This window comes from Xiphophorus hellerii, chromosome 5 (genome assembly GCF_003331165.1).
Source record: "Xiphophorus hellerii strain 12219 chromosome 5, Xiphophorus_hellerii-4.1, whole genome shotgun sequence".
Lineage (NCBI taxonomy): Eukaryota > Metazoa > Chordata > Actinopteri > Cyprinodontiformes > Poeciliidae > Xiphophorus > Xiphophorus hellerii.
Genome location: NC_045676.1, coordinates 24,980,905 through 25,004,918, shown reverse-complemented (window position 1 = coordinate 25,004,918; position 24,014 = coordinate 24,980,905). Strand labels below are relative to the sequence as shown.

Below are 24,014 nucleotides of genomic sequence, written 5' to 3'. Positions count from 1 at the left end.
AATCAATATGGATCATTTTCAAGAGTGAAAGCTGTATTAGTAGTGTTTTTGTTTGCCTTCCTCCTCAAACAGTAGGTCATAAATGAAATTAAAAAGAACTGTTTGCAGTTCACTTTATAGACTGATATGGCTGACTTTTTTATTTAATTAATGTATGACTAATAATATATATTTTTTTCTGTTTAGGATTACTCCAAAATATTAATTGCAGACACTAATATTTTCATGTAATTTAATACAATTTATCAAAAGTTTAATAATGTTGATGAAAAAATATAAAGAGTTTAAATTTTAAAGATTATGCACCATACATACAAAGAGCCTTCCTTTTCATAGATGTGGCAGTCCACTCTGGTAAAGTCCTGGATTACTGTGACCTCGTATAATGTGTTGGATTTGATGTAGCTGGCTGAAGATTTGAGGACAGAGCCTGAACAGGAGGCTCAGAGCCAAAGCATAATGACTTAAATGGGTTAATTAAAGCGTTTATGACTTTTAAAAGAGACTTTTAATAAGCTAATGGGGGCTCCGATTGTAAGGTTTGCTTTTTTACCGGCAGACGCAAAGAAAACGTCTAGTCAGAGGGCTTTTATTTTGAAAGCTCACGCCTCGAATATCCGGTTTGGCTCCGAGAACTGTTCGGGAAATTAACAGAAAACTTCCCCGACCACTGTACCACTGCGGCATGTTCATGTTGGCTGTTATTATATGAAAACTCGCCGCGGAGGACCGAGTGAACCTAACAATCGATGACTTCAGCCTGAAGTACTCACAACGCCTCTAGTTTAAGGTAAACCTCATTACGTTTGAAACTACGCTGGCGCACAACACCATGTATCCCAAAACATCGAAACTTTAACGAACTTATGTGGACTCTGGCTAGCATAAGCTAAGCACAGGCCACTGCGAAACATCCCGTCAGTGAGTGAGGATGGTTTTTGGCCAACGTGTCCGTCACAGGAGGAGTGGTTAGACTGTAAAAGGTCTAACTTCGCGGTTATCTTTTGTTTACTCCTCCAACATGCTAGCTGATAGTAGCTTAACGCCATTGATAAGAGTAGCTCCTTCATCTTAACTGCCAGAGCGGTTGCGACAAAATCAGCCGAACAAGAAAGTGAGAAAACAAGAATTTATCTGGTCTTTAAAGTGAAATCGTTTCAGGAAATCCTTGACTTGATTTAGTGTTGGGTTTTAGCAGTGGGTGAAATTGCAACTCGGAGATGGGCCCCTTAAGTGTGGTCTTCTTATGGAGGGACAAAGATGGCATTAGAAGTTAACAGTAGGTGTGAAGGTACAGGAGCAGCAGAAAGACGTTCAAGTTTTTAACTGGATCATTACACACATCTACTTCTAAATAAAATACTTATTACTGGTGCAGTTTAAAAAAGTAGAGTAGCTTCGAAAGTGGATTGATTTAATTAACACCTAAAGTGGTGTCATAGCATAAAATACTCTTGTTTATTGATTTGATCTATTAAAACAAATACTCTGATGGAGTGAATTGATGTAGTAGAGAAATTACCTGTTCAATGACAAAGTGTTTTAATGCATCTATAGATTCAATTCAATTACGTTCAGTGCTGATGGATGTGAGCAGGAAGGATCTTCTGTAGCAGTCTGCATTACAGCAGTTCTGAAGAAGCCTCTGACTTGAGAAGAGGAATCTTGAGGGTGTCTGTTATTTTCTTGATTTTATTACTAGTCTTCCTTCAGAGGTTCCCCTGTCATCCCCACCAGAACAGAACCAGCCTCCTTTATCAGGTTGTTTAGCCTTTTTAAGTCAGTGGTTCTGACTTAAATGCTGACTCAGCAGAAGATGGCAGAAAAGATTACACTCTTTAAGGATCAAGTCATTACAATTATCCATACAACGCAGTGTGTAGTTCTTTATTCAGGCCTCAATGACATAATCAAAATAAACTACGCCTAATTAGTAATACGTTTTGAAAGAACACTCTCCAGTCAAGATTTGTAGACTTTCTATGTCAAACTTGAAAACACAAAAAACTTAGTTGTGTTTTTAAATCCCACATATCCTGCATTAAATCCTTTAAATCTGATCCATAGGTTGTAAAAGGAGGCAGATCAAGGGCCTTTTTTATATTGTAAAAAAAGCAAAAAAACTTCCTTCTAATAAGCAACATTTTTGGAAATAGCTGCCAACAAACTCCAAACATTTTTTCTTGTAAACAGCTGTTTGATATATGTTCTGCTTAATTGATGCTAATCAACCGTTTTTTTTGTTTTGTTTTTTGCATGTCCAACTTGTCAAAAAGAAGTGATTTGTCTTTAGCTTTGTAGGTGACTCCATTAATCTATTACAGCTTTTTTGTGATTGAAATCCTGGTGTGTTTTTAATACAGAACAATACATTCAAATCTATTTGAAAAAATCAAAAAGTAAAATTAATAAATCCCTTATTTGTCTTTACAATTTCTCCATATTGCACAGCACTTTTCATCTGTGTGTTTTATCTAAAAGGGTTTGTGTTACAGTCTATACTTGGAGGTACACTCCTCTCTCGCAGTGTTTAAACATAAACTCTCACCTTGTTTCCTATACACAGCCAGAACATAATATATCTCCTCTACTGACAGACTCTCTGTTCCTTCAGGTTACATGAGAAACCCCAACAGAACAATACCTGGTGTATTATGACTCTGCAGGTAGCGTTAACTTTGGATCAAGGTTGAAGTTGGGAATGTTTTGAGAACTCTCATTCTGGTCTTGGTTGAGTTAGTGATACAGCGCGTACAGCTGTAAATTGATCTTGCACGAGAATAATTAAAATCGGACTGAAATCTGTTCGATTTTTGCTGAGATTGTATTGGGTCAATATCGGTATCGACCAATGCTGAAAACTGCAATTTCAGTATCGTATCGGAACTGGAAAAAGTTGTATCACTTCTAATTTAAAGTAATATTTCAATTGTGCCAACACATTTCCTGTTACTGGAAATGTAAATAATAAATAAAATAATATTTTGGAGTCCTGATATTCAGGGTACAGATGAGGGTGATGGCACAGAGACTCTCCAAACTCAGACTTGAGGTCCACCTCAGATTTCTTGGTTGAAAGACCAACAATCTCACTCTGCCAGGGTTACGAAGACCTTGTACCACTTCCAAAAGTCTGTAGCAGTATGAAAAGATGCAAAGTTAAAAGAAGAAGAATTTAAAACAGCTTAGATCAGGTAGAGTGGCTGTAAGTTGAGCTGAAAAACGATTGTAGGTTTCCCAGTAATGCTGTGGAAAATGCCAGAACACTGATGGGTGCACAGTTCATGGCCTATGGCTTTGTTTGCCTTTTTACTTCATCGAAGTAGCTTGATATGGAAGTGACTCTTTTGTGTACTTTGATATCACAGTAACTACTTTTTTCAGGGGGAGTTAGACCAGGATGTCGCTACCGTATCAACAGTTTGCTCAGCTTCGTTTGCAGAGCTGATGGCGTTCCCTCAGGTCACACATGGAGTGACACGTCGTCAGCTGTTATCTGCCTAATAAGTTCAACGTGTTTGGGGAGGATATGAATCACATCACAATCATTTTCCTTTGGGTATATATTGCTCATTTAGAGTCAGAATGGTTTAATGTAAGATAGTTACTGTCTGTGGAATTGGATTAACAAACAACCCAAAATCTAAGGGTTTCATTTAGATGAATGAAAGAGGAGGGACTGTTCTTTTCCACTTTCCTGTCTGCCTGGAACGCGTGCTGTTGCTGCTTCTTCCTCGTGCTCGTCCAATCACGAGCCGCGGCTCGAGTCGTTGTCCCGCTTTCGCCACACGCGGCCCCTCCCCCCCTCCGTCTCCATGTCACCAGACCTTTCTCCCTTTCTTTCTCCTCATGTGTTTGCTGGTTGGTGCATGCTCTCCCTCTGCTGCTTAATGTTGGGATAAAAAAAAAACAAACCGGAGGATTGAATAGAAAAAAAGAAACCTGGAGGGAATTTTTAGCTTCTAATCAGCACATGTAGAAGATGGAAAAGCAGCCCGGTGCTTTGAGCAGAAACCCTCATGTGAGTCGGACAGTCTTTTTTTTTTTCTTTTTTTACCCATTCGTGGATCCTTTTTTTATTTTATTTTATTTATGTTGAGGTTCTTTTTTAAGCTTCCTCGCTCTCACTTTTGCCCGTTTGCGTGTTCGTATCTGTGGTGTGTACGTCTGCTTCGGCTGCTGTGTCATCTCTTGCGTCCTGCATGCATCCCTGCCCCCATGTCACACCGTCGGCTGCTGATGTTGTCTTGCGATGCTCGAGCGGAAGCCGCTTCGTTTCTGAATCTCATTCGGGTCGATCAGGCAACGTGTGACACCTACTCAGTGAAATTGATCGGCCCACGTGACACAGATGTGCCAACATTTTTTTAAAATGTATTTATTTAGCATTTTTAGACACGCAACACCTAGCTTATTGGTAGAAATTGACCTGAACTGATTCAAGTTCTAAGATGCTTCAGATGCCAGCCTAATTGGTTCTGATGGGGACTGGGGTTGAAGCTGATTCTCGACTGGTTCCAAAAAAAACCCACACATGGACATTTTTTTCCCACATCCAGGAAGCCACATCGAGTTATTATTTCAGCGGTGCGCCGAGTTTCTCTAAAAGAAAGTTTTCTATATATCGCAGCGTTTTTCTTGTTAGCACAACAAAAACATTTCTTAGTAGTACGTGTAAAATCTGTTTTATGTAACAGTCTGTCAGTATTTATAGATGGCTCTGCAAACAGATGTTGTTGCACATAATTTCACGTGGTATCTACAAACACCAGCTGGTAATGCTTTTAAACGCTGATATTGTTTCAGCATGAGTACCAAACCACGTTCATGAATGAAAATGAAACCACGTCGGTCAGGGTTAACAAGGTGACTTGGTTTTCTACCATAAAGATAAGAGAACATGAGTCGTTTTCCTGCCATGACTGACTTCACATCCGTGTTGGAAGCTCAGAGTTTTATTTCCCCTTTTCTTTTGATCTTCAAATCTTAAACTAAACGATGCACAAAAGTATAATATTTTTTTTTAAAGCAATAGTTTAGATCTAGCTAATGTGTGGTTTTACTAAAGCAGGTGCTTTAGTGATCTGATACTTTATGCACACAGGAGGGAGGAAAAAAAAAAAAAAGTACTGGCGAGTTTGACTTGTCCGGTCAAAGCTGTAACAAAAAAGCAGGCGAACCGGGTGAGTGGAAGATTTTAGTAACAATCCCTCTGTTGACAGGTCAGTCAACAGAGGGATTGACTCACCTGTCGCTGTACCTGTACAGCGACTTCCTAACTCTCTGAGGTTCAAGAATGAAAACAGTTCTTCATGTTTCAAAGTAATTAATTTTGTCGTCACAGTGACGTCAAACAGAGCTGCGAAAATGCCTCGAAGAAACGGCTCTGTTTTTCACAGAACGACCCGAACGAGTACGACAGCTGAAATTGCTTCAAGAATTCAGATGTTGCAATTGTTTTGTGTGCAGAAATGTCAGACATGAATAGTTTTGCCCTGGGGAGTTATTTAATTGACTTTTGTGGTATTCAATTTCCTTAGTTAGGATTTCTGGTGACAGAGCTGCTCCTTAAATCAGCAGGGTGTTTTTCACACGGTACATTTTAATCTAATTAAATCAAAAGTTGTTTATTCAGGTGGCTTTTACATGTTCATGCAAGTTAGTTTTAAAACGGTCAAGGAACGAAAACTACGTGTAAATGTGATTTTCCATATATTAGGGATTCACAATATATTGTAAAATATGTTCTGTGTAGAACTGCTTGGGCATCACTAAATGTGAGCTAATTATGAAAATGTACTAATAAATATCTGCTCATGATTTTTCTTTAAAGCAGCAGAAAATAATTTAGGAGGCTATTGATTGGTTCTGATAAAGCCTTACTATTTCAATTATCTAAACTAACCGGTTTGTAATCCTGTACCTAAACCATGACATACAAGGTTATGAATGGATTTTTATTTATGGGACAGTATACAATGTACATTATTAACCACTGATGGAGAGATGTATTGTACCAGATCATAGCTACAAATGCTACTTTCCACCTGTAGTCCCCATTTAAAATAAGTTTTTCCACAACACAATCACAGGAAATACTTTGTATTGCACTCCGTTTCCAGTTATTCTGGTTTGAAAGTGGGATGCACCAATTTAAAAATTTGCTTGACTTAGCTACAGTACAGTGTAGAACTTATGTTTTGATTAACCATTTAATAATTGGACATCAAAAGTTGCTTTTTAAAATTATTACAGAATTTGAACCGGGCGAAGCTAATACCATGCCACTTTTGGAGTGCAAGATATTTACAAAGATTATTTTCTATCTCAAATGTATATAGATTTGTACAGTTTTGGCTTAATTACTACATTTAGGATGTTGTTCTATCAGCAAACTGTCTTTTTTTTTTTTTTGAGTCTGTGTACTCCAGTTAATGCGAGATTTATTTCTAAATTAGTTGACGATTATTTCAATAATCAGTTAATCACAATTAATTGTTTCAGTCCAAAATTTGGTGACGGCCAAAATCGGAATTGGTCGGTAAAACACTGCAATCGACGCACCCCTAGCGAAAACAAAAAATATTTTGAGTCTTCTATTATCGATGCAGGTATGAAACTTTCCAATGGATAAGAGGCGAAGCATGGTTGGTCTAAAGTGTCACGATGTAACAAAACAAACACAAAAGAAATGTCTGCTTTGTAGAAAAGCACAAAAAGATTTGCGTGCTTATGGTGCTAGGTGAGTGAGTTTTGCTAAGAACCAGTTCTTTGTGTTTTGACTGCTGAAGCCTCAGTATCAACATTGAGCTGAAGCCTACTGAAAAGTAGAGCTGGATTTCAGAGCGGGATCAAATGCCAAATCTGAAGGTTCTATACATTGAAGAACTCAGGGCTGGAAGATAACCAGCTTAACTCTTGTGACCAGTACAAGGTTCTTAAGAACACTTCTTTTTTTTTTCAGCAGCATAACTCAAACACTGTTATCGTTTTTTTTAATTTTATTTATTTATTTATTTGCTTCTTTAAATGGTTGTCCTACACAGAATCTAAAGAATGTGCCAGTTTGAGCATCAAACGTATTGAAAGAGACTTTGAATGATGTGGCTTTCTGGCTGTGGAGAAACAAACAGGTTATTAACTGGTTTTTTGGATACAAGAGTCATGGAACAACTCTGAGATCAGCCAGGGATTAACGCAAATGAGAACAGTGGGGAAAAAATGTCAAACACTTACCTTAAAAAAAACACAAAAAGCCATGATGAGCCAAGAAAACATTGCAACAATTTCATTTGACGTTTAGCACTGGCTTATCACTGTTTCAACAAGTTAAATTCTGAAAAGACTTCTGAGTCGGATCAGTTATAAAAAAATAAGCTACATTTCCTTGAAGTTTGCTTAACCAGTTAAGTGGCGATGCATTGCTAGATAAATATGATGCACATGAGCATTGAAAATTAGCCATGGCTATAAGTGCTAATGTATACAACAAGTAAAACATATTTATCTGATGGGTTTAACTTCAAATAAATTAATCAATCAACCACCGCCTGATCAGGCTTTTCCTAGCCGCTACCAATTTCTGGTTTTCTTTTGACTCTGAAGTTAGAGAAAGACATTTAGCTTTTTTTATTCATTTATTTATTGGATAGATGAGAGGGATTTAAATCCAGCAGAAAATAGAGGAATTATAAGATTATCCTCAAAGTATATGCTCATCGTGTATTGTACATGTATTGTACATCGTGTATGCGATAGTGTATTGAATTCTTATTAAACTGTGACAAGTGTATTAATTATTTTTGGTTGACCTGCTTAAATGGTTCCTTTGTTTCCGACTATTGATTGAGTAGCAGAAAAATATATAATTTTTTGGTATTTGATTGGCCTTTTCAGGAAAAACTGGCCAATTTTCATACCTCTGGCTGATTAATTGGTAGATTTCTAACACTGTTGCTTCTTATTGTCAGTGTACCACTGAAAAAGCTGCTCGGACACTAAAGAAAGTTGAAAATTTCAGAGTTTAGATTAGTCTCACATTTTACTTTAATAAGACGTCAGAATATCCTGGTGTTAGCCTGCTGTCGGCCTGTTTACACTAGCATTATGTGTAATTTTCCTTTGTTGAATAAGGTGGGTTTGACACGCCTGTCCAAATAAATGAACTTATTCAAGTGACCAAGCATGAAAATTTGCCACACCTGCGTTCATGTCTTGTTCAGAACATTAGCTGTTAAAACATGCTAACAGGTTCTCCCAGTCAGTCCACATTCAAGATTCACCTGTCAAGATTTGAAGTTGAGGGGGGGGGAGATACTAGCTGTCAAAAACACTCAATATATCTGAAATAGAATGAAATAATGTGTATATATTTTTCTTTATTGAAGTTGAGGCTTGAGTAGACGATAAAGCTTCTTGGCATGTTTCATGTATGTGTCAATTGCTCTTATAGTGCAGTTTTGTTGTATTTTCATGCTTCAGACTCTAAATACATGGAAGGCTCAGGTGAGTATGACCCTGTGCTTGGACCTTGGAAGGTCTACAATGATTAACCTGCTTTAGCAGAAATATTAACCTGGAGGATCATCATCTAATCTTCTGGGCTTTGTCTCCTAGGAGCTGTACTATCTGAGAATGCAAAGAACCAAAGAGAAGATGGAGCGGGGAAAGACTGAAGAAGACCTTTACCAGGTAGGACGCTTCTGCCTAACTGGATGAAGGGAGTTGGCTAATTGTGGCAAATTTAAAAAATACCCCTTATATTTTCCGCATTTTTTTCACATTAAATAAAAAAAACAATGTATTTTAATTGGATTTTTAATAGTGGCGCACCAATTTATCGATCAGCCAATTTATCGGTGCCGATTTCCTTAATTTTGGGAGATCGGTGATCGGCCGATTTTTACATATCCACCTATCTTATCTAGCTCGGCAAAGGTCTAAGAATCAACCACTGTCCTCTTTTGTTCTCCAGTGAGAAAGGTTTGACTGACAGACCGGCCCACCAAGTTATGTCTGCACGTCTACTATTAACAATAGTCACCCCACTGTTGCCAACTCAACAACCTTCTTGCTATATTCAGCAACATTTCAGACAAAAAAAATTGAATCGGCCAAAATCAAAATTGGCAGGTTAAGCTTTATAAAAGATCGGTAATCAGCAGTCGGCTAGAAAACTGCAATCAGTGCAGCCCTAATTTTTAATGGTAGATCTATGCAAGGTTACACAAAATAGGGGCCTGGAGGGAAATATGCATGATTATCATGATTTCCCACAAATAAGAATCTGAAAAGTGTGCTATGCGTTCATAGTCAGCCCTCTGACTGAGTGAACTCACACATTCACATGTTCATTTCATGTCCATACTTTGACTAGGGCTTTTCTTCTGCAATTAACTAGTTCTGGACAATAAATTGGTTTTCTCCATTTGTCAAATTTTCTGTTTTTGAAGATTGAATTTTTGGAAAACCAGGATGTTTTTTGTCACATATGCACGCTTTGGGATGTCATAGTTCAGAGCAATGTCAAGCCCACTCAAGAACTACCATTGTGTTTCTTTGACAAGCGTCTATGTATTTCAACTTTGAAGTCAGGTCAACTCAAAGAATGATTTAAATAAAATAAAATTTTTTAGAGATATTGTCTGTCATTTCAATCTTTTTTTAGAAGAAAACATAGGGAAAAAATTATTTTTAAGGAATATATCACCCGGACCTACAAAATCCGTGACAATGCTTGAATAAAAAATGTTTTTTCCCAGGTTTGATAAGTGTTTGATTTCTGTATTGTCCTTGAAATTGAAGAAGAGACACTTTTTTTTTCTCATGGTCTGAAGTTAAGTCAGACCAAACATTTCTTATTTACATCAGTTAGAATTACCAAACTTATTTCCATTTGCCAGAAAACCAAGAATATTTTTTGGTAACTTTCTTTGTATATATTGTGTTTAATCATTAATTTGAGCAGGAAGGTTATTTACCTTAAACATTTGTTTGGATTGTTTCAATGTAATGAATATTTAATATCGATGTTGAAATAAAAGTTGGTTTATATTTTATGTTAAACAATCCTGAAATTGTTTTTTTTTTGGTTAAATTAATGTTTAGTTCTCTGTGTACTGTATATGGTGTGTGTGAAAGAGACATTTCGTGTGAAAGAGACATTTCGTGTGAAAGAGACATTTCAAAACATAAAATTTTGTTATGTTGTAGTTTACCTGAAATACTATTACAACACATTATTAACAGTGATGAATTATAAAAAATAGTGCATTGAAGTTGCCTTTCTTTTTTTTTTAGTTCACTTGTATTGTTTTTATCTCCAACGTGGTGCTGGAAAAGTTTGAAAAATTACCTTGAAAATGCTTGAATTTTACTGTGTGAAAAGTGTAAGAACCCTGTAAGTACAAAGTAATGGTGACTCTGTTTGGCTGTCATTTTTTCTGCAGAACAAGAATAGACTGAAAGTGTGTGTGGCAACATGCAACAGAGCCGACTACTCCAAGTTAGCCCCCATCATGTTTGGGCTCAAATCCCACCCTGAAGAGTTTGAACTGGAAGTCGTGGTTCTTGGTTCCCACCTCATCGACGATTACGGGTGAGAACCTGGAACAACTTTCCATCCGTTCTTCATGGTCGTCAAGGTTTTAACGTTCTCCGCCGTCTCCCTAGAAACACGTTCCGTATGATAGAGCAGGATGACTTCGACATCGGCTCCAAACTTCACACCATCGTGCGAGGTGAAGACGAAGCGGCCATGGTGGAGAGCGTCGGGCTGGCCCTGGTGAAGCTCCCCGACGTCCTCCAGAGGCTACGCCCCGACATCCTGATCGTCCACGGCGACCGTTTTGACGCGCTCGCTCTGGCAACTGCTGCCGCACTGATGAATATTCGGATACTTCATTTGGAGGGAGGCGAGGTAAGAGGACGCTGTATTTTCTGCTTTAATGGGAACTTTATCGTGTTTGTTCTGAAAATTAAAACTATGCGTTTTCTTTTCCGTCTCCTTCAACCCCTGTACAGGTTAGCGGCACTATCGATGACTCAATCCGACACGCCATCAGTAAGCTGGCGCATTATCATGCCTGCTGCACACGCATGGCAGAGCAGCACCTCATCGCCATGTGTGAGGACCACTCGCGCATCCTGCTGGCCGGATGCCCCTCATACGACAAGCTGCTGTCCACTTATCACCGGGATGACTACATGGATATCATCAAAAGCTGGCTAGGTGTGCACAGATTAATTTGGTCCAATCAAATAATGTTTATTCAGTTCCTATATCTTTTTTAAATGTATTTGCAAAATGCATTTTTTTAACATGTTGAAGCCCTCTTGTCTTGCATAGATTTTTTTTTATATATATGTAAGGCTACATAATTTTCTCAAAAGAACTCCTGCCACTCCTAACAGGCAACTTTCCATTTTTGTTCAATTCAAAAATATATTAATTATCCCAAAAGGAAATTAAATTATTAAATGTCATAATTCATTCGCTCTCCAGTAGCAGTCTGTTTTGCAACAAATCCAAAGACACCTCTGACTGAAGACTGTTGCTGTATGACATGACATACTAACAGTCCAATATCCACGCAGAACCATGACACCATCAGTAGTTGGCAAACTGCTAGTCAACCTCATTTGCTTTTGCCGCTCCTCTTTAAATCTGTCTGTTCGTCTAGTTAGAAAGATAGAGCGATGTTGGGGATATAATCCTTTAGGATCCATGAATCTATGGATTTTGATTACGCAAAATAAATCCAAATTTTACATGTCTGTAAAAAATGCTAATGCTAACGGTTTCCAAGAACAAGTAGTTTCTGCTGTGGGAATACAGTTGACTGCAATCAGAGACAATAGGCTGCCTTTGAAAGTCATTGAAGAGTCTTTTCTGAAGGAGAACAATCAGAGCTGATTGGAACAGCAGTCTGCAGAGTCAGGTTAGCGCAATGCTAGCTACAAAGGATTCTGCAGGTGTGGCCACAGTAGTCAAAACACAGCAGAAATTCAAGGAGATCAAACAGTTTTACTTTAACAATAAAAAAAAAAAACATAACAAACGTGGCGGAGCATGTTCTTTATTGTGGAAATTAGTCTGCTCTCCCAAACCAGGATAAGGATCAAGAACGTCGGACGTTTGTTATACTTTAACAAGACGCTAAAGGCCTGTGGCTCAAAGCAAACACGCAGGCGGGCCCAGTTAAGGCCATAAAATCAGATAAAGTTAAACTCTTCACAATGCATTTTATAGAAGGGTTATAAAGTTGAGGGTATAAAGCTAAGATTGAGATTTGTCAAAGTGGGAAAAAACCCTGTTTGTCAGATTACCTTGCAGGTTTATGTTTTCACATAAAAAAAAACCATTGTGCAGGATTGAATTCACTTTAGTTTACAGAAGAAATTTGCTGTTTTCTGATGGCTTTGCAGGTGACAAAGTGAAGGAAAATGACTACATTGTGGCGCTGCAGCACCCCGTCACCACAGACATCCAGCACTCCATTAAAATCTATGGACTGATGCTGGACGCACTGATCTCCTTCAACAAGAGGACGCTCATCCTCTTCCCTAATATCGATGCCGGTTAGTTACATATGTCTTACAATTAATTACGTGTTAGAATATAATCAAAAAGTTGATTTATTGTAAGCATTTAATTCGTTAAATGAAACGCACATTTAGATTGATTAATCATACAACGACGTATATTTTAAATGTTTCGTTTTGTTAATTTAATGACTTTTTTTTTTACCGTGAATAAAATTGCACGAATGAAATTTTTGGGGGAAATTTACAGTATTGCATGAAATCAATGAAAAATTATGTTTTACTTACTTAGGAGGTATGTCAAGGTAGGCTGCACTGCAAAAACATTAAATGTTACTAAGTATTTTTGGTCTAGTTTTGAGTGAAAATATCTCAATACACTTGAAATGAGACAAAACTAACTTAAAAGTAACTTTTCAGCAAGATATCCGAGTTTGTTTTAAGTCAATTTCTTAACATAGATGAAAAAATATTTGTTCTATTGGCATATTATTTCACTTATAACATGGCAAAAAATGTCTTATCAGTGAAATAATCTGCCAATGGAACTAGTACTTTTTCCTCACTATCACTGGATTATTAACTTAAAGCAAACTCCATCTTGCTGAAAATTTCTTTACAAGTTGGTTTTGTCTTATTTCAAGTGTATTGAGATATTGCACCAAAATTACCTGGTACAGTTTTGTTTTTGTAGTGTGCAGTATGTACACACAGTACTTGGTCTAGTTTACTTTTGCATGAATTACTGTGTCTGACATGGAGGAAGAGCATCTTTTTAGCAATATTTTTATTTTTTCCTTCCTCTGAACTTTCTATTAAGACCCTCAGAAGCAACTTCCTGTACCGCTAGCGTCTTTAGTAGTGACCTTTCCTTGCTTCCTCTCCATATGCATGTTGTCAGTTGATTGTGATGTCTTAATTAATATTCAAATTTAGTTCGAAAGGAAATTTTGGATTCTCAGAGTTGAGCGCTTGAAATAAGCTTGACATTTTAAAGCAAATTTCTGAAATATATTCTGATTTGCTGAGATGCGCACCAGTTTGTTTGTTGAACCCAAATAATGCGTTTAGATTCCTCCAGTTAGTTGATTGGAAACGTGTCGCTGCGACTGAAGCAAATCCGTCTCACCTAAACAGGAAGCAAGGAGATGGTGCGCGTCATGCGAAAGAAGGGCATCGAGCAGCACCCCAATTTTCGGGCAATGAAGCACATTCCCTTTGAGCAGTTCATCCAGCTCGTGTCGCACGCCGGCTGCATGATCGGAAACAGCAGCTGCGGCGTCCGGGAGGCCGGGGCCTTCGGCACGCCGGTCATCAACCTTGGAACAAGGCAAACAGGGAGAGAAACGGGTAGGTTTCACTAGCTCTAGATAGCTGTTGTCATGGTGACACCTTTAAGAATTCATTTGATTTACAAAAGTATATACATCTTTTTTTTTTTCTTTTTCTTTACGGAATAATTAAAGTCAGAAGTGTTAGAGGATATTATCTCAAGTTGCTACTTATGAAATATGTCAATTATTTTGCTCTTCAGCCAGAATGTATGTAAAATCATCTTTCTTTATACAGGCAGCGTATCAATTAGTAATGAAAAGTAAGGTCAAATAAGTTGTAGCATTAATATAATCATTTTGATAATATTAAATGTAATAAAAACAATATCATGTAGTGATGACGTTGTGGGCAGAATACTTCAAAGACCTCCTCAATCCCACCAGCATGCCTTCCATTGAGGAAGCTGAGCCTGGGGACTCTGGGTTGGGCTCTCCAATCTCTGGGGACGAGGTCGCCGAGGTGGTTAAAAAGCTCCTCGGTGGCAAGGCTCCGGGGGTGGGTGAGATCCGCCCGGAGTTCCTTAAGGCTCTGGATGTTGTAGGGTTGTGTTGGCTGACACGACTCTGCAATATCGCATGGACATCGGGGGCAGTTCCCCTGGATTGGCAGACTGGGGTGGTGGTCCCCCTGTTCAAAAAGGGGGACCGGAGGGTGTGCTCCAATTATAGGGGGGTCACACTCTTAAGCCTCTCTGGCAAGGTCTATTCAGGGGTCCTGGAGAGGAGGGTCCGTTGGATAGTCGAACCTCGGATTCAGGAAGAGCAGTGTGGTTTTCGTCCTGGTCGTGGAAACTGGACCAGCTCTACACCCTCAGCAGGGTCCTGGAGGGTGCATGGGAGTTCGCCCAACCAGTCTACATGTGTTTTGTGGACTTGGAGAAGGCGTTCGACCGTGTCCCTCAGGGAGCCCTGTGGGGGGTCCTCCGGGAGTATGGGGTACTGGGCCCTTTGATACGGGCTGTCAGGTCCCTGTATGACCGGTGTCAGAGCCTGGTCCGCATTGCCGGCAGTAATCTAGGCTCGTTTCTGGTGAGAGTTGGAGACCCAGGACCCAGGACACGCTGGAGGGACTATGTCTCCCAGCTGACCTGGGAACGCCTTGGGATTCCCCTGGAGGAGCTGGAACAAGTGGCTGGGGAGAGGGAAGTCTGGGCCGCCCTTCTTAAGTTGCTACCCCCGCGACCCGACCCCGGATAAGCAGAAGAAAATGGATGGATGGATCATGTAGTAATCCATCCAGTAATATAGTAATATTTTTGAGCCAAAAACAATCTGCTAATAAATTCTGGCACATGATACCGATACTCAATTGCTGTTGTATTTTTGTTAGCGCTAAAATTTAGATTTTTTTTGTATAGCTTTGTTTAAAAAGTTGGGCGGAAATTTTTTTTTAAATGTATTTATTTTTCCAAAGGCTGCTTGTCACAAAAGCCAAAAGATCCCATTTATTACAAAAGGCTTAAATAAGTTTACTGAGAGTCCACACATCTGAGAAATATATTCTGCACTGGAATATTTTTTGGAGTTTAGGAGGTTTTTAACGCCTGAATGATTCATGAGGTCACATTAAGTGATTTAAAAACACAAAATTCTGATGATGGCTAAGATATGGACAAAATAAAAGATGAAAAAGGAGCCAGCCCATAGAAAAAGCATGAAGAACTATTACTGTCTTAATATATTATAAGACAATCTGTCTCCTTGGAAACAGAATGTTAAAACATGAGTGCCACAAGTTTCCAACACACCCATATTTTCCACATTACGTAACACATTAGCAAATGCTTTTTCCACGTTTGTCAACCTAGCAAAGGGTTGATGTGAACATGTAGTTATTTTGTTGAGAGAACACCTCACTCACAAAGAATCAAGTTACGTTTCCTTATTTTACTAATCAACCCCTCCATGTTTTGACTTTTTAAGCATGAGTTTATCTTTAAAACTGCAACAACATTTCTGTCTTTCAGGTGAAAACGTTTTACATGTCAGAGACGCTGACAGCGATAATAAGATCTACCACGCTTTGGAGCTTCAGTTTGGAAAGCGATATCCGGGGTAGGAACTTCCTGAGTTTCCCACCGGATTGATGGGCTCCACTTGACTGTATTTTGGGACCTTTCTGCACTTTTTGAAAAAAAAATTTATTCCAGTTTTAAGTTAAAACAAAGATGTAAACATTGATTAAGTAAGCTGGAATCCAGTAAAATATTTTTTAAATTTGGATTTAACTTGATTGACAAAGCAAATGGCACATCTTCTTACAGAGAGACACCGTGATAGCCTGACATTTTACCACATTTAAGAAAATCTAGTGTGACCTTTGCTAGAGGGGATTGAAAATTAAGTTCACTGAATTCTTTAAAAGTAAAAAATTTACCCAGTTTAGCAACTTGTAAAGAAATTTGTCTTTGAAACAATCATTATAGTCCCTGCGTGTTATTTAAAAAATGACACGCATAAACATGTGCATTTGTAACTACAGCTCGTAGTTAATCGAGTGATTTGATCAAAAAAGTATGTTTTTAAGAAACGTAATGACGTTAACATTTATTTACAGCTCTAAAATCTACGGTGACGGCAATGCAGTGCCCCGGATTCTGAAGTTTCTGAGTAGCATCGACCTGAAGGAGCCGCTCCAGAAGACCTTCTGCTTTCCTCCTGTGAAAGACACCATCTCCCAGGACATCGATCACATCCTGGAAACACAGAGCGCTCTGGCTGTCGACCTGGGCGGCACCAACCTGAGGGTGGCCATCGTCTGCATGCGGGTAGGGCTAAGAGACGATTACCTAAAGAGACCGATAGCGCTCACAAATCTAATGGAAAAGTTTTATTAATTTCAGTAATTTAATTCAAAAAGTGCTTTGTCATGAGAATAACTGTTGCTGTTCAGAGTGCTATAGCAAAGCATGTTCCTGGAAAGTTGCGTGGAAGGAAAAACTGTGGTGGGAAAAGACTGCATCTGTATTATTATTTTCACACAGTTGTTTCTTCAGTTTTATTAATATGAGGATTTCTTTTAAAGTAGAGCTTGAATTTCATGGAGAGAAAAAAATTTGTGAACTTAAATCTGCGATATGGACTGAAAGTTTTGTCATGATATTTTATGGTTCTATAGCACAATCTAAAACAATTAAAATGGTTGGAACTCTTTATAAAAGAATTTAAGGCTTTGAACAAATGTTAAATGAAAATTTTTATTATAAGAAATTTATTGTGATAAATGATAAATGATTTACACAACATGTAGATTTATTACCTTTCTGAATCTTTAGCTGTATATTGTGAAAATGAAACTGTTGATTCAATAATTTCCATTCTTTTCCCTTTCTCTCTTTGTCCAGGGCAACATAGTAAAGAAATACACAGAGCCTAATCCGAAGACCTTCGAGGACAGGATGCATTTGATATTAAAGATGTGCAAAGAAGCAGTGCAAGGTGCTGTGCGGCTCAACTGCAGGATCCTGGGCGTTGGTATGGAAACGTGCAGCTCCTCCCCCTGCTGGACCGAAAACAGCTGTGAAGCTGAGCTACGGGAATCTCAAACATATATTGTTTTTTTTTTCTCCACACGTTAGGAATTTCTACTGGCGGCCGTGTGAACCCGCAGGAAGGCATCGTCCTTCACTCCACCAAGCTGATCCAGGAGTGGTCCTCAGTGGACCTGAGGACCCCCATCTCGGACGCCCTGGGCCTGCCCGTCTGGGTCGACAACGACGGCAACTGTGCCGCGCTGGCCGAGAAGAAGTTCGGCCACGGCAGGGGGGTGGATAACTTCGTCACAGTCATCACAGGAACAGGTGAGAAATGAGTATGGCGTAAAATCACTCATTCAATTTTATGTCACATTTACTACTAACCCGCTGTTATGACATCAAAATTGAGAATCGTCACTAACACTGCAAAAACACAAAACTTGCCGTGTAGTTTTGGTCCAGTTTCTAATGCAAATATCTTAGTACTGTTGAAATAAGACAAAACTGACTTACAAGTAACTTTTCAACAAAATATAGCTGAAAAGCTTTGAAAATTATTGATTTAAAATTATGTTTTAAGTCAGTGACTCCCTCAGTATTGACTTTTAAAGTACTAGTTCTTCTGGCAGATTTTTTTTTCATTTAAAACATGGAAGAAAATGTCTGGTTATAAGTGAGATAATCTGTGAGTGAAACTAATACTTTGTTTTAATCCGTATGAAGGAATTATTTACTTTTAACAAGCTGCTATTTCTTGCTGAAAAGTTGCTTGTAGGTTAGTTTTGTCTTAATTCAAGTTTACTAAGATATTTGCACTACAAACTAGACAAAAATACTTGGTAAGATTTTGTGTTTTTGCTGTTAACTGAGCATAATTGACTAAAGTTGCTTTAAGAAACCTTATTGGAAGTGAGGTGGATGTTTATTTCTACATGTAACGACTTTATTTTTTTCCCCTAAGATTTAAAATGTAAAAAAAACGTTATTCATTTTAAAAAACTGAAAATCCATATAATTATGTTGCATTTATGAAATCTTTTCAAGGTTTTTTTTGGTTTGTTTTTTTTTTGGCATTTTTTTAACCAAGTTTAACAATTAAAACCATGATTTCTAATTCATCACTTGAATTGTTGTATCAGGTGCACTGATAGCTTAAAAAATGTTCATATTTTGCCTCCCTAGGTATTGGAGGAGGTATTATCCATAACTCCGAGCTGATCCATGGCAGCACCTTCTGCGCCGCTGAGCTGGGTCACATCAAGGTTTCTCTGGACGGCCCAGAGTGTTCCTGCGGCAGCCAGGGCTGCATCGAAGCCTTCGCGTCCGGAATGGCCCTGCAGAGGGAGGCCAAGCGATTGCACGACGGTGAGCGCCATCATGTCTGCTATTTCATTTTCTTTTTGACAGCACTATTCAAAAAGTTGTGACCTGTTGGGGCTTCCTTTCTCCAGAGGAGCTGCTGAAGATGGACGGGATGGATGCGAAGCTTGCCGAGCCGATCACCGCCGCCCACCTCATCAGCGCAGCCAAAAACGGCAACTCCAAGGCCAACGCTGTCCTGGACAAAGGTTGGAGCACAGACGCTGACACACAATCACATATGCAGAATTTTGGTTTAAACTGCAAACCGTAAAAAATGAAAAGCCTATATTGACAAAAAAAAGTAGCCATCAAGACATCTGAAATTGTTTTTAAGTGTCTTATTTTAAAGATAAAATAAGGCGCTGATTATAAACACGCCAGTGCACTATAATAATCGGAGTTGTAGCCATTGAAGTGATCAAAATTATAGAGAAAAACGTTTTACTGTTTTATTTAATATTTCAGTTATCGAAGAACTTCAGGTTGTGAGCTAATGAGGCATTCGGGATGATTTAGATTTTTAAATACATTAAAATGATTCATCCCCTTTAACCGAGTCGTTGAAAAATAAATAAAAAGCATTCACTGAAGTTCAATATTTCATAACGTAGCTAAACATATCTTATAAAATTATTACATTCAGTCTTTGAAAATATACTAGTGACTAATGGGATTTATTTATTTTTTCTTAATGTGCAAAGATTACCCCGAACTTTCAGCAGGTGGTATTTTTTGTGCACAAAGCTCTGCCCTTTGAGAACACAAAGCTGTTTGGTCTGGCTGTAATTGATAGACTGTACATAAATACGGATTAACTTTTTACTATACTGCTCTACATTACAATGTCACCAGGTGACTCTGAACATTTCCAAGCTATGAATTGATGATTAGAACAAATTGTGGATGTGCCATAACTTTCTCCACCTGAAAAGAAACAAAACCAAAGTTATCATCTTTAGACGTAAAGAGGAACGATTCAGAGTCCTCATTCAGCTTCAGTTGTTAGCTAGAAACTAGTGAAGACAAAGTGATGGTCCCACACCTGAACCTTCAGAGACACATAAAGACAGTTACAAAATCAGCCTTCTACCACCTGAAGAACATTTTCAGGATTAAAGGACTAATGTCCCAGCAAGATCTAGAGAAACTCTATCTATGTGTTTGTCTTTAGACACATTGATCACTGCAGCAGTGTATTCACAAGTCTGCCTAAAAAAAAATCAGTCAACTGACCCAGAACGCTGCTGCTTTCTCACTTACAACACACAAACTCTGCGTTTTGGTCATAAACTCTGGTCACCTGTTTTTTTCACTTGCGAATAGCTTTGGTAATTTTCTCATCAGCGAGTTGAAGGTTTATTTTTGCTTTGGATGAAGAAGAAAGCTGAAAAATTAGAAGGAAAATCCAACCGTGTTGTGTCTTCTTCCTGTCGCAGCGTCCCTGGCGCTCGGCGTAGGGATCGTCAACATCCTCCACATAGTCAACCCGTCTCTGGTGATTTTGTCCGGAGTCCTGGCGTCTTACTACCAGGCCCCGGTGCAGCAGGTCATGTTAGAGAGAGCGCTGTTCTCCGCCCAGAGCATCAAGGTCGTCAAGTCCGACCTGGAAGAACCGGCCCTGCTCGGCGCTGCTAGCATGGTGTTGGACTACGCTACAAGGAGGACGTACTGAGAGAACTGGAAACGCACTTGGAACATGTTTTACCAGAATATATCAAGTAAACATTGATAAAAGGAGGAAGGGCTTGTAGTAAAGACTTGAATCTTGTATTGCAATGAATCCTTATCCTAATTTAAGCTGTTTTTGGGAGAACAACCCTAGAAATCGATTGCTTGTTTACAGATATTAATGACTGTGGTTTGAAACTGGGGAGGGCTGAAGAGGTGATTAACTAGTTTATTGCACAATATTCCGAGTTTTTTTTCTAGCTAAATTATTGGGTTGGGTTTTTTTTTATCTTTGTTGTCATTTGCCATCTAAACTGTGAAGCATTTTCCATTTGCCTTTGTGTTTTGGTGAATTTAGGCAAATCTAATACTACATGTTCCATAAAGTTTATCAATGTGTCGTCTGCTAACATCAGCAGCATGACGATGGCTAAGCTGATTCCACTATGGTTCAGATTATAAACCATTTGAAGCCTTTTATTTAATTTTATTTCCAACAGATCTGTACTAGTTCTTGGCTCCATCAGTCGAAACAAAGATGCTCCGGATCTACCGAATCTTTTTAAGTCTTTAAGCCAAATTTCTGTGTGCAATATGTCGGTGGCAATCTTACTGTTGTAGCGAATCTGTCTAATGTGTGGAAATTGGTGAAGGGGAACAACAGAGCAAAGGACATGTCTGCTAACCATTACTCAAGAGGATGTTGTTTTCTAGAGAATGAAAATATTCACTTAGCTTTTAAATGTGTTTTTTTTTTTGTTTTTTTACTTTTTTCCCCAATATGCTCAGATTTATGTTCTCCCATCACAGGACCTTGTGAGTTCTCCGAAACCTTTTCCAAACCCAAATAGCGCCCTTGAAAGAATCCCCAGACGTTCCCACCTTAAAGAGCTGCAATTCCCAAAATATTCCATCATTTTAGAGGTACTTTGCTTCAGTTTAAAGCTAGCAGTCTTTGCTGTAAGCCCAAACTCAGTGGATCACTTTTACCTGACTGTTTTCTGGTATTAAATCTTGACTTTAGTCTTGTTTTGACAAAGTGGACCTTATTTCTTTCACTGCAGTAAAAAAACTGTTTGTTCTGATCAAATTTTATCATCATTTTATTGTGTTTGAATGTTTCTGGTGCTATTTGGGCTGCAAAATAAAAGTACTTATGTGTGTTTTGGGTGGGAGAAGGAAATGCTAGTTCTAAACTGACATACAAGTGGTGGGAAGTAGGCAGAGTACAGTTCCTTACTGTAAAACAAAGTTTACTGAAGCTCTTAAGCTTTGGGGGTAATTTTTATTTTTTAACAAAACTCAGATGTGACCAAAGTGTTGAGACATTCTGCTGAATGTTCTAAATCTGTTAAACCGGCTTAATTTGTCAGGTTTCTCTATATAATTTATTATTGTCTTGTCTTCCGGAGGGGGAGGGAATGCCAGCTATTGTTGTGTTTAATGTTATGAATTTTATTTAGACTGCACATCACATGAGGCTGTACTGACAGAAAACCTTCTTACAGCTGCTACAGTCTGGTGAGATGGATGTATAGAATGTTTTCCACATTACCACTGACCTTATGAAAACGTTCGGAGGATGCCTTTTGAAGATAAATAATGAGATTTGTATGTACTTCTACATGTGTTGTACATTATGTGCTGTATAAACTTTAAAAATATATTTCTAGAAGCTTAATGATTTTGTTGGTCCAATTAATAAAACATTTTGGATATAAAGAGTCTTTATGTGTTCAGTTATGTTTCGCGTTAGAAGGCGGTGTCCCTCAGGGATCAGTTTCAGCACCACTTTTGTTCAACCTTCATATAGTTCATAATATAAAATAAAACTTGGTTTTGTGCATCATTTATGAAACTTGGTTGCATTTGTACACTTTCTGGCCCACATTCATGATTTTAAGGCTCACTCAGATTACGCTCATGTTGTAAAACCCAGCCTTTTTTTCCTCCCACCTGCATACTTCAACAGGCAGGTGAATGTTTGCTTGTCACCTGAGATCTCAAGAGAGACTATCGGAGTTAATTATTAAACAGTGGGGCACAGTCCTCTAGCAGGACACAACGTTTGTTGCAAGGACGGCGTTACAATGTCAGCTTGTGCGCTACGGAAGGAAGGGATAAAGCTCAAAATGGATACTTTGTGATTTTGTAGAATCACTAGAATTTGCTGGGGTCAGATTAAAGTAGTGTTATGTCTGGTAAAAAAAAAAAAAAGTATCCCTCTTACCAAGTATGTGTTGTCTAGTTTCTAGTGCAAATATCTTGATACACTTTAAAATAAGACTAAACTAATTTACAAGTAGCTTTTTAGCTAAATATAGGAGCTTGTTTTAAGTAATTCCTTAATATTTATTTAAAAATGCTCATTCCCGTGGCAGAATATTTCACTTACAGCAAGACATTTTTTCCTAAAAGTGAAATAATCTGCCTTTGGAACTGGTACTTTTTTTAATCAATGCAAAAGAAGGTGTACGAGGAGCAGAGAAACATACCTCTGAATCTTATTTTGTCACATTTCAACACAAAATCAATAAATTTTACAAGGATTTTATGTGACGATTTTAAAGGGATAGAGGGAGGAAGCATAATTTTCTTTTTTTTTTCCCCCCTTACAAAAAAACAGTTATTTCCATTTTTACTTATCTTTTTGGGCTCAATACTTTGATCCACCATGACCGTTTCACCCTGATTACAGCCGCAGGTCTTAGATTTACGGTATGTCTTGTCTTCACCGTCGAGACAAACATTTGCCCATTTTTCTTTGGGGAAAAAACTCAGGTTCTGCTAGATTCTAAAAAAGTCCACTCCACAGCATGATGCTTCCTCCACTCTGTTTCACTTGTTCTCCATAAAGATATTTATGCCCATGTTGTCTTCATGGTGGTACTTGCTCACTAATGTTCTCAAATTAAACTTTGAGGCCATCACACTTATCCTGAAATTATACTAAAACCAATTGTACTTGGTTTAGAAAAATGGACTATATTAATTGGTTTAGGGGTCTCAAACTCCAGTCCTCGAGGGCCGCTGTCCTGCAACTTTTAGATGTGCCTCTGCTGTGCCACACCTGAATATAATAATTAGGTCATTAGCAAGGCTGGGAGAACTGATCTACACAAGGAGGAGGTAATTAAGCCATTTCATTCCAGCGTTTTGTACCTGTGCCACATCTAAAAACTGCAGGACAGCGGCCCTCGAGGACTGGAGTTTGAGACTCCTGTTAATTGGGTAGCTTCTTGAATGCAGATGGTTGCATAAGTGTTGAAAGGAAATCAGGCTGCAATACTCTCAACTTGTTTGCATGCTAAGCTTTTCAAATTATTTTGTAAAAATGAATAAATAGATAAATGAACACAAAAATATATGGTATTTATGCATTACTTTGTTTTGGTCAATCCCTGAAAGTTAAGGTGAAATACAGTGGAATCTGGGATTTTAATTAGACAAAGTATGAAAAGGTGTCGATGTTTGAATAGGCTACTTATGCAAGGCAATGTGTTGTATGTAAGCTAAATTAAGAGAAGTGGAGTACTGTCCTGATAGTATTATACAAGTAGAAGGAATTAAAAGAATAGGCTGAAAGCATACCAGATTAAATAAGAATCTCTCAAACCTATTGCGACGACAC

The 24,014-nt window shown here is 38.4% G+C and overlaps 1 protein-coding gene across 5 annotated transcripts; it reads left to right on the top strand.

Moving 5' to 3' along the window:
- The first annotated feature begins 649 nt into the window (after positions 1 to 649).
- Positions 650 to 22,110, top strand: gne (glucosamine (UDP-N-acetyl)-2-epimerase/N-acetylmannosamine kinase). Of its 5 annotated transcripts, none has more exons than XM_032563274.1 (15): positions 650 to 790; positions 8,482 to 8,505; positions 8,617 to 8,691; positions 10,449 to 10,597; positions 10,672 to 10,918; positions 11,023 to 11,230; positions 12,427 to 12,579; positions 13,681 to 13,893; positions 15,845 to 15,932; positions 16,435 to 16,645; positions 17,222 to 17,351; positions 17,456 to 17,677; positions 18,536 to 18,718; positions 18,805 to 18,921; positions 20,152 to 20,387. In XM_032563274.1, the coding sequence occupies exons 3-15, from the start codon at positions 8,635 to 8,637 to the stop codon at positions 20,385 to 20,387; spliced, it is 2,214 nt and encodes a 737-aa protein (XP_032419165.1). In that variant the 5' UTR covers positions 650 to 790; positions 8,482 to 8,505; positions 8,617 to 8,634. The 5 variants fall into 5 exon arrangements, with proteins under 5 accessions (XP_032419165.1, XP_032419164.1, XP_032419162.1 ...); XM_032563271.1 differs by lacking the exon at positions 650 to 790 and adding an exon at positions 3,830 to 4,021; XM_032563273.1 differs by lacking the exon at positions 8,482 to 8,505.
- The last annotated feature ends 1,904 nt before the right edge of the window (positions 22,111 to 24,014 follow it).